The 11,403-nt window shown below is 45.9% G+C and overlaps 1 protein-coding gene across 3 annotated transcripts in view; it reads left to right on the plus strand.

Annotated features, from left to right (window-relative positions):
* Positions 1-10,546, plus strand: part of LOC146059969 (EF-hand calcium-binding domain-containing protein 4B-like) — an 87,673-nt gene extending 77,127 nt beyond the window's left edge. For all 3 annotated transcript variants that reach the window (XM_083172700.1, XM_083172701.1, XM_083172702.1), the window contains exons 12-16: positions 2,960-3,041; positions 4,482-4,596; positions 6,271-6,372; positions 8,331-8,407; positions 10,399-10,546. In XM_083172700.1, the coding sequence (XP_083028826.1) occupies positions 2,960-3,041; positions 4,482-4,596; positions 6,271-6,372; positions 8,331-8,407; positions 10,399-10,489 (467 nt within the window). In that variant the 3' untranslated portion in view covers positions 10,490-10,546. The remainder of the gene's footprint in view (positions 1-2,959; positions 3,042-4,481; positions 4,597-6,270; positions 6,373-8,330; positions 8,408-10,398) is intronic.
* Positions 10,547-11,403: the final 857 nt, after the last annotated feature.

Consider the following 11,403-nt stretch of genomic DNA (forward strand, 5'->3'; position numbering starts at 1 on the left):
TTTATAAAGTGCTGTGTGCGCAGTCAGCCACCGAGCCCGAAGCGTGGTGAGCGCAGCGAGCCCCACGAGGGAACGCGGATTACTTTACATGTACTACACTGGCTCTGACAGGGTTGCTGACTACGCTAACTACTTAAGTGGCCGCGGGAACACTACGCTACTTCTGACAGGGACGCTGACTACGCTAACTACGCTGGCCGCGGGAACACTACGCTGATTCTGACAGGGACGCTACTCTGACTACGTAACTGCTGCCGTGAAACTACATAAGTACCCTGCTTTGCCTTAAGTCCCATACACACTGGGCGATTTTGAGCTGAAAGCAGCTCAGTTTTCTAATTTGAGCTGCTTTCAGCTCAAAAGTTGCCCAGCATGTGTGGCGATGAGTGGTGAGCGCTGATTTGCACTCAAATCATCAATCACATCATCGCCGGCCACTACCGCTCACCTGCTGGTATTACCATAGTGTTCTGCTATGGAAAGCCGCTTACAGCAGCGAAAATCGCTGGGCAGGTGGAAAATCAATAAGCGATTCTCAGCCTATTGATTTCAGCGATCACTGCTGTGCATACACGCTGGGCAAAACGCCCAGTGTGTATGCACCTTTAGCTATGAGAGTGTGCTGCGGAATCTATCTGGTTGGAGGACCAGTGCCTGAATAAATATTAGGTTGACTAGGCAGCAACCTAGGGAACCATGACTTGGGGGAGGGAGGTGGCACCATACAGGTGGCAGCCAGGTAATAAAATGTAGACCTTGTTATTATTCATCCACATCAAGGTGGTTTGAGATAAAAGTTCTTAAAGTGACTGCCACATGTGCTGATGTGTGTAACTTACCGCTAACCTTTACTTTATGTACATTGGGCCACAGCTCTATCTAGGTAGCTTGTAACTGCATACAACCACCTTTAGAGTCTGCACTCGGGATGCGTCAAAATCCCGGCGGTCGGAATACCGATGGTCGAAATACTGCCGCCGGAATCCCGACTGCCGCAATGTCGGCACTTTGTCCCTCTATGGGTGTCCACGAGAGGGAGAGAGAATAGTGTGCCGTGCGTAGCGAGGCACTGGGCCCGCTGCATGGTGAGCGCATCGACCCCGCAAGGGTGGGCGATCGACGGTCCCCCCTTGTCGGTATTGCGGCGGTCGGGATTCCGGCGTCGGTATTCGACCATCTGGATTCCGGCATCGGTATTCGACCATCGGGATTTCATACTGATCCCCTGCACTCACCTAAGGCCAAAGTATCCTTTACACTCCATCATTAGAAGACACGTCAGTTGATTAACCTTCTTCACCTGAACATGTCCAGTGTGCAAAGTGATTATCTGGGCAAGTATAGGCACATTAGCAACATTGCATAGTAAGAATGTATCAGCTGTGGGCATCCAGAGCCCTTAATAAGGCCCTGTGGAGGTCTATACTCACTGAGCTGACTTCTCATTGGTACATTAAATGCAAGAAAACAGTGAGGAGCTAAATATTCTCCACAAATCAACAGTTTTTTTACAAATACCAACAGCGATATTGAATTTACTGGTGCCATTTTGCATATGGTATGTGGTTATGATCACATTAGTGATCGCAATGTGGGGGGGGGGTTACTTACTAAAAAGAAGGGGTTAGGGTTAGACATTAAGGGGGAGGGTTAGGCAGTGGGAGAAGTGGTTTAGGGTTAAGCTGCAGATAGGGAGTATTAGGTGGTAGGGGGTAAGTAATATACTTATACTTGCCAGGATTCTGTTCAGCAGGATGTCACTGATGGTCTTATGACAGCGGGCATTTTTCCCCCAATCACTATATATTCAAAAAATTATGTGTTTGTTTCCATTCATATTTTTGAGTCCCTAAATGGGTATATGCTGGGACAAAGGCATCGCTAAAGGTTAGTGTTGACATCGTTGCAGTTAATGTTACAAGAAGAAGGGGATGCAATCACCCTAAAATGAACGTGTGGTACACCTTACAGCTTCGTTCTTTGTGGTGCAATAACAGGTGCATTCCTTTGCTACTGCATTTAGCTATGAACAGGGACGGATTAAGGCTTGGAGGAACCCGGGGCACTTTAGGCAGGGGAAACTGGAGGAAGGGGTGGGGGTGTTTATTATATTGGGCATACCTCCCAAGATAACATACTGCAAGAGGGACAAAATTCTCTCTATCTGGACTTCCCTCTTTATATACAATTGGCATAACTATTTCATTTATAATCAAGGAATTTCAAAACAGGTGATTGCAATAATAATAAGGAAGAAAATCTAGGCAAAGAGTATTTTTTATCTACTGGAATGGGTCCTATTGGAATGTATCAATTGTGTATATTCAATTTAAACCACTGGAGTATATTAGATTTAAACTAGTACTTTGGTTACTGTAATGCCTGGGTACTCTTTATAGCTCCACCTAATTGAGAGACAAAACTGTGGTTGTTTTCTTGTAGTGGAATAAAAACAACTTAACCTTACACTACACCTAGAAAAATAAAATCTACCATATCATTTATCTTGTCTCAGGGGGTTGATTCATACCTGATCTCACAGCAGTGAATTTGCAGGGAAATATGCTTGCACAATCTATCGATTTTCATGAGAATTCGCTACTGTGCAATCAGGTCTGAAGTACCCCAAATGCAAGAATATCCACAGCCTCTATACTACTTACACATTAGAACAGGACTAAGGAGAGCTAGTGATGTCACTGTGCTCTGGCTGGGGGCCCCATGACAGAGGGGGCCTGGGGTACAGTATACTGCAGGCCCTTGTAGCAGTTGCTTCTGCCATAGGATTCATACTGTCACGCACCCTTACAGTTGACCATATAGTGATATATATTCTTGAAAATGAATTTGAGCTGCAGGTCTGCCCTTTACCATTATGTCTCTAGCATAGTGTATATTGCAGCTCTGTATTACAGAAGAGGTAAACTTTACAGGATACATATTTCTCTCATCATTGCAGGAATAGACTATCGTATCAAACTCTTAACTGTGGACAACAAGCAATATGCACTTCAGCTTTGGGACACCGCTGGGCAAGAGAGGTAATGAAATACGCTATGGGGAATTATTGTTTTTGATGTCGTGTGGGTCTCCTGTTCTATATCTTGGATCCAACCATGGCTGTATGATTTAAGCATGGCTCAAGAGGCAGGATAGCACAGGGCACAAACATTTAATGTTACAGCTCTGCAGGGCCGCCGACAGGGGGGTGCTGTGGGTACAGCTGTCCCGGCCCCCGGCCTCTGGAAGAGCCTGGGCAGCTCATTTTGCCCACAGCAACCCTCCGCTGTGTACTGCCTGCGCTCTACTCTGTCCTTAGATGGTTCCGTAGCACAGCCTGGCTTCTTCAAAGAAGGAAGCTTGCGGCCAATTCAAATGCTGCCCTGGCTTTTGAACCAATCAGAGCTCATGTACCGTTAGCCAATCAGAGTGGCTGCCGGTACACGAGTTCTGATTGGCTCACCCGCCGGTGCTACATTTTAATTGGCTGCCAGCGTCCTGCATTGAAGAAGCCAGACTTTGCTTCAGGACCTGCTGAGTCGGTAAGTGAAGGGAGGGGGATGGGGGTCCACGCACTGACATCCACGGAGGGGCATGGGGCCCAGACAGGAAATCAGTCCTGGGCCCCAAAATTCCTGGTGGCAGCCCTGCAGCTCTGGCACTGCTTGTAAAAGAAACAGGGTTCACAGAGATTGAAGTACAGTAAATGGTACTATAATCTCATATATAGCCACATATTCAGGGACACAGAGTAGAAGATCGAGGTAGTAGCAGCAAAGCCATTACTAGACATTCTGCTGTCCTGTGTCAGAAAGACAACTGGTGCCCCTTCTCCCCATATTAACAATAGGGATACTGCGCAGATGAGGCACCTGTAAAAATATAGTTTTGTGGCTTTATAGGGAAGAGATATGACTTCATTGTGAAGGGACATCGCCACAGAATAGTATTAATTCACAATATCCTGCATCGCAGTGTCTATTAGTCGCATTACACCACACATTAGTACTCCTTATACACATTGTACTGCACAGTAGTATCCCTTATACACATTATGCCACACAGTAGTAATGCTTATACATGTTCTGCCACAGGGTAGAGCACCTTATACATATTCCAGTAGAGCTGCTTATACACATTATGTCTCAGAAAAGCCCCTGTACAGCACATTTCTTGTCCCTGCTACTATATATAGGAATGAAGTGCTTCAGATGGCATACATAGGCTGGCTGTGGCAATCGCTTGTGGATGCACCATCTAGTTATAGCCCTGGATATCAGGACCAGATTAATAGGCAATGTAGACCTAGTGCTGAAATGATCAGGGGCCTGTTGTGAGCAGCAATGGAGCTATATGGCCTGTGTCCAGAGCTATGTGATCATGTACACCCCTGCAGTATCTGACTCTTATAAAAGTAGGAAATGACATACATTTCTGAGGAAAACAGTAATACAATTGTAATAATGATTTATGGCCAACAGGTTTCATAGTATCACAGAACAATTCTTCAGAAAAGCAGACGGTATGGTGCTTATGTATGATATTACTTCTAGGGAATCTTTCACTGCTGTACGACATTGGCTGAACTGCATTCAAGTGAGTATGTTAAGCTACAGAAGGTACTGGGATTCTATTGTCAGATCTGTAGTGAGATGTCATTAATTAATATGAAGAGATGTGGAAACAAAAAGTAACCTGATGAAAAGATTATAAATTGTTCTGAAAAGAAGGCTGAGGGAAAAGGCGTCAATAAGCCCTCAGCAGTGTAGAATGTTTTTGAAAAACCATGGGACAGTAGCGACAAAGGATCTATATTCCACAAAGGGAAAGTTATATATTGAACTCTTGGGGCGAGATATACTAAGTCTTGAAAAGGGATAAAATGGAAAGTGACAAACCAACAGCCAATTAGTTCCTAACTGTCATATCACATGCTGTGTTTGAAAAATGACAGGTAGGAGCTGATTGGCTGGTGGTTTATCACTCTCCATTTTATCACTTTTCAAGGCTTAGTACATCTTGCGGTACTTGTGTAGTTTCACGACGCCAGCATGGCGCCGTGCTACTTCCGGGTTCTACACTCGCCACAAACTATGTTAAATAAAGTAACTTAACTCCATGCCAACATGGATAGTTCATACCCCCACTATCCATGTTGGCATGGAGTTGACTTTAAATAGCGTGGCGAGCATAGCGAGCCACCGAGCCCACAGCGTGGGCGAGCAAAGCGAGCCCCGCAAGGGGACTCAGACCGACGGAGCCACAGTATTGCTATTAGAGAATGCTAAAACTGGGGCATTGCATGCTGGGATGTGTAGTTTTGCAACAGCTGAAGAGCCACAGGTTAGCCAGGCCTGTTCTAGTAGATAATAGATACATCTATTGCTATGGGCAACATCCCATCTTCAATAGAACTCCCATTTGAATACATTTACCCCTTAGCTTGGTCTGCCAGCTTGGCTAAGCACAATAGGAAAAGACATACAGTACAGCTATTTAGAAAAATGATAACTCTGCCTGCTATGCTAAGTGTGGGTTGTATTCTCTGTACTACGGTAAGCAAGCATACTATAAAAACAGGATGTGGTTTGGTTGGTAAAACAAACTAGTCAAGTCAGTGAAACCTGATATCATGATCTGGTAAAGGCTCACTATACTGTACCTGCTATTTGTATCTTCACCTTTGTCATTTCTAATGTATCTATAAGTAGACAGTAATACAGAATGACCAGTGGCGTAACTATAGCACCGCAGCCCCCGCGGTTGCGGGGGGGCACTGTGCATATGGGGGCGCCGGGTGGGCTGCGGTGCTATAGTAATCCCCCCGCCCCCCATCCCCCGCATGCTTACCTGTCCGCGCGTCCCGGCTCCCCTCCTGGCTTCAATCAATGCTATGGAGACGGACTGTTCTCTGAAACTGTCTGCGGTATGGGGGCGGCCATTTTATCGTGGTCCGTCTGCATAGAATTTATTGAAGCCAGGAGGGGAGCCGGGGACGCGCGGACAGGTAAGCATGCGGCAATGGGGGGTGGGGGCACGGGGGGCAGGCACGGGGGGGCGGCCGGACGGATGGGCGAGCGGGGAGGGGGGGCGCGCCCCCCCCATTAACGGCGGGGGGGCGCCCCAAACAAAGCTACGCCGCTGAGAATGACACTTGTTTTGTTTGATGTTACTTTGATTCTGTAGTTGCTACAATAAGTTTTCTTGATTATGCCCATGAAAGAGTGTAAAATAAATTGTGATATATATTCTGTAATTTCCACCTTTCAGGAAAAAGTTATGGATGATATTGTCATTCTACTTATGGGGAACAAAATAGACTGTGATTCTGAAAGAAAGGTGCCGTTTGATGAAGGGAAGAAGTTGGCCCAGGTATCTATGATTTATTCAACGAGTAAATGGATTTTACCTTCAAGAGCATCTCATATTTAGTCTTTGGGAGTTCATGTGACCTACTGTTCCATAGCATTCAGGGCACTAGTCCCACCACCACACACTGCTAATCGCAGATGGACTTGCAGCCATGTACAGAAGATGGGAAGCAATTAGTGAGACCAAGGGAATATTGGTATTTTGGAGATGTTTTCCTTCAACAGAAAGGAAATCTAATTTGCAGTAAGGTGAAATTTTAGATTGTGAAAATAATGCTTCAATAAAATGTAGGACAGATATTTCCATTTAGGAAGGTTACTGAAGGAGAAGCGGCCGGTAGCTTCTTATATGTGTAGCTGCTTGCCCCAGGTCCTGGATTAGTGTCACGCTGGGAGTAACAGCCAAGATGTCACAGCAAAGTGCAATACTCAGTCTCGGGAGCATAGGATGTCAGCCCTAACCTCACCTGCTATGGTAGCGAGCCGACGAGTGGACCATGATGCAGTAAGAAAACATTGCACACCATTGCGAATTTGCACCGGTGCGCATGGACCAGAATACGGTCCTTTAGCTGTTTTATGCCAAATAAGGGTCCTCCTTTTTTTTAATCCCAAATGCAAAATGTTACTTAGTTACTGAATACTTCATTAATGAGGATACTGTATCAAACTCTACTGTTTACATAGCTTGAATACAGGGGCGTATCTAGGTGTGTGCCAGTGGTGCCTTGTACACAAGGCATCCACTGGGCCCCTTTCACACACATAGGCCCCTTTCACACACACTGGCAGCCGCTGGGTGGCGAAACCCCGCACGGCCAAGAAGCCGTGCCGTGCACACACTAGTTTACAATGGATGGCATGGTGTCCATTCACACCCGCCCAGTTGCAGCTGGCTGTCACCACTGGAAAGGACGGCTGCCGGGCTGTAGCCATCCCCACCATTGTAAACTTCTATGTGCGGCACGGCTTCTTGGCCGTGCAGGGTTCCGCCGCCCGGTGTCAGCCGGAGCGTGTGAAAAAGCCCATAGTCTGCAGAGTAGGGAGGCACCATGCAGGAGAGCATTATGTGCATATAGGGCGCTACCTGGTGCAGTGTGTCTACCTATGCCTGGTGCAGAGCATCTAAGGGACTCTACCTGATGCAGTGTGTCTTAGATGCTTTACCTAGTGCAATGTATCTAAAGGCTCCACCCAGTGGCATAACAATAGAGGGTACAAGGGAAGAAATTGTGATGGGGCCAAGTGACTTGGTGGCCCCCGATGCCCAGCAAGCCATCCTCCTGCTTTACTTACTTACATTCTGGAAAAAAATACTGTGGAGGCAAGACACTTCCGTGGGGGTCCAGGGGCCTTAAAAAGGGGTCTGCCAAGGGGGTAGAGGACATTAATTGTGTTCAGATTAGATTCACAGCAACTTGCACCCCCAATCTCGACCCAGCCTGGGGGCCAAAAAGGGGTCCAGCCACTACACAAAGTGGGTTAGGGAAGCAACATATGGCAATGTTGCATAACATAGAGGGGTAAAGGACATTCAATGGGTCCAGATTAGGTTCAAAGCCACCTCCGGGGACCCTGGTCCCAAAGAGGGGTCTGGCCACCACACCATAGGTCAGGGTTGCAAGATATAGCAGAGTTGCATAACATGATGGGGGCAGAGGACATGGGGTTTAAGAGAAAAAATGAGCTGAGATGCAGGAGCCCACCACAGACATGGCATGGTAAGCGGTTAAGCTTAGAAAAAAAGAATGATAACATTCAATTAATGCTAATTGTACAACCAAACCCAGGCAACACTGGGTAATTCAGCTATTATCTAATATAGTGCCATGTTATTAATGGAGGCCCTATTTGTGTTTATCTGATACATCCTCTGAATAATTTAGTGTATGGTATTTTCCCTATAAAACCTGATCAGTTTACAAATACAATCACAACTTACCAGGACTCTTTTCCTAGGAGCACAAACTATTATTCAGAGAATGCAGTGCAGCATCCGGCATTAACATCATGGAATCACTGAGCCATATAGTCAGGTGAACACATACTGTACCTGTGTGTTATGTATCCCGTATGTTACATATAATATAAATGCCCATGTTTTGTCTCCTGGGCATTTTCATGTTAAATACTTAAATATGTTAAATCATCACTTATTTTACATTTGTTACAAAGGGTTGGCATAATTTGGTCTACAGCATGATGGTCGACAGTCATTAGGATGACACCATTAGGTCGACATGGGTATAGGTCGACATGGGAAAAGGTTGACATGGTTATAGGTCGAAAATTCATTAGTTCGACAGGTCGTTAGTATGACGGGTCATTAGTTCGACAATGTCTAGGTCGACAGTCTAAAGGTCGACATGGGGTTTTTCACTGTTTTTTTACCTGAATGTCAACACAGTCGACATGGACACAGTTTAAAGTGCACCGCATCCCCTTGCATCGCTCGCTATGCGTCGGGCACGGTGCCTCGCTACGCTTGGCACACTATTTTATTCTCCCACCATGCTCTAGTGGATGGTAGGGCATGAAATACCGCCGTCGGCACATGTCGGTGCAAAAAACAGCGGAAAACCCCATGTCGACCTTTTGACTGTCGACTTAGACACTGTCGAACTAATGACCTGTTGAACTAACGACCTGTCAAGCTAATAACCTTTCGACCTAGAACCATGTCGACCTTTTCCCATGTCGACTTAGACCCATGTCTACCCTTTTCCATGTCGACCTAATGGTTTAGACCTAATGACTGTCGATCATCATGCTGTAGACCAAATTACCACATCCCATTACAATGCCTCATTTAAAGTTGTTTTAATGACTTGTGTAAAGTAGTTTTAAAGCACGCTATACAGCTCAGTGTCAGTTGTCCAATTGAAAGCCACAAAGATCCACATTGCGAGACTACAGTAACATATTACCAGATTTAGAGATGATCTTATATCAGGGTTGCCGACTTTCAAGAAATCCTCTCCGGGAGAAGCCCGGAGAGGAATCTTTCATTACGATTTTGGGGGGCGGGGCTTAACGGTGACGTCATTAAGCCCCGCCCCCATTACGGGAAATAGCCTAAGTAACTGATATCCATGGAGGGGGCGGGGCTAAAACGTCACGATTGTGCTGTTTTAGCTCCGCCCCCTCCCCTGAGACCCGCGGATTGCGGCATATAAATGCAGCGATCGGGGGGCTCAGTGGGGGTCCCCCTGATTCCGGGAGGGTTGCCCACCCTTCCGGGGGCCGGGAGGAAGGACCTGATTTTCGGGAGACTCCCGCAAATTCCGGGAGGGTCGGCAACCCTGTCTTATATTGCAATTATGGACTCAGACATCTTGTGGGTTGTGTTAAGAGAACACAGGCTCGCCGACCATCGAATGATGTGGAAGGTCCACGCATATCTAAGGTTACTCTCAGGTAATCTTAGATATACATGGACATTCGTCAGGAAGTGGGCGGGCAGCTGACATGTTTCCTGTGCTGGGAGATCCGAATACACCAGAATAAGACCAGATATGACTATTCATACACAAATATATTGCTGGTCTCTTAGCCTTATGGTAAAAATAACATTTCTACATATCTTTATTCAGGGGCAAAACTTTGTGGGCCCCATAGCAAAATCTTGAAAGAAAGTGAGGAGAGTCAAAAAGGGTGTAAAGGGGGTAGAGAGATAGAGATGATGTCAGTGAGAGAGAGAAGGTGAGGAGTTTAAGAGAGGGAGGAGATATAAATAGAGAAGGGAGAAAAGAGAGCAAGAGGCAGTGACTGGAAAAAATGCAGGTGCTAGTTGGCTGGTACTTTATCTCTCTCTCTCTCCACTGTATCACTCTCCAAGGCTTAGTACATGAGATTGACCCTGCAACAAAAAAAAGTGTGCCTCCGGGGAAAGCAACATAGTACTTCCTGGCACCCTTCTACTTATTAGTCACAGTTAGATCAAGTTTGATGAGAAACTAGTAATGCAGGAAGCCTGAGCTGCAATTACATATTTCTTGGTGAAATCTTATTCCCATTTCTCCAACAGATCCCTAAAGGAGCATGAAGATGACATGAAAAATAATGTTGTAAAAATAAGAAGAGCTACAAGTCCAAAGAAAACAAGTTGTTGCCTGTAAAATCTAAAGAATGTATCATTTAAAATTAAATAAATGAACCAGGTTGAACACTTTTAACATGTACTGCCTGCTTGAGTCTTAAGGCCCTCATACACTATTGCGATTGCGTGTTTGACATCCCATCCGAACCGGCGGGTTGTCCCGTGCGCATCTGGATGGACCCTAGTGATTGCTCCTCCTGCACTAAGGTTCTATCGGATCCAACCCATCAGTGCCACACCGCGGGTGCTTTTTAGCACCCGCAATGTATTGGGTCCAATTTCATAGGTGTGTGCCAACGGAGAAGCTCCCCTGGCACATACCTATTTGCAGGTGTGGCCAGCAGCTGCTGAGGTCCGAACGGGGTGGGTGACAGCTGCTGAGGTCTGGGCAGCAGCTGCTGAGATCCAGGTGCAGTGGCAAACGCAGGATTTTTAGAGGGGGGTTTCCAAATGTAATCCAAAATTCTCCACTCTGCAGCACATTGGAGTAAGTACGGGAGTCTGAGGAAGTGGTAACAGCCCTGAAATTGGTCTTATGTACGGAACACAGTATTAATATTTATCAGTACAGATCGTCTATAGTATAGGCTGTTTCAAACATTAAAATAAGATAAGCGGTCAGGAAAAGGTTAAACATAATAGAACCAGCACTGCACTTTCTAAGCCCACAATCTCCCACTTCATGGTAAGGCTCCTGTCTCTTCCTGCTGGCAGCTACTCTCTGGTCCATTGCGATGTTTGAAGGCTCAGATCCACATATAGGTTAAATGTAATAGGGTGTGAGAATCAGAAAGTGAGAGATTTTGGAAGAGTTTCCCGTGTTTTTCTTAAAGCGGCAATCATTTAATCTGCAAACCAGGTTGATTTTGCCATGTATCGTTATGCCGCTTTAAAAAACCTCTTCCAAAATCTTTCACTTTCTGTTTCTCACAC

This window comes from Crinia signifera, chromosome 2 (genome assembly GCF_055691185.1).
Source record: "Crinia signifera chromosome 2, ASM5569118v1, whole genome shotgun sequence".
Taxonomy (NCBI): Eukaryota; Metazoa; Chordata; class Amphibia; order Anura; family Myobatrachidae; genus Crinia; species Crinia signifera.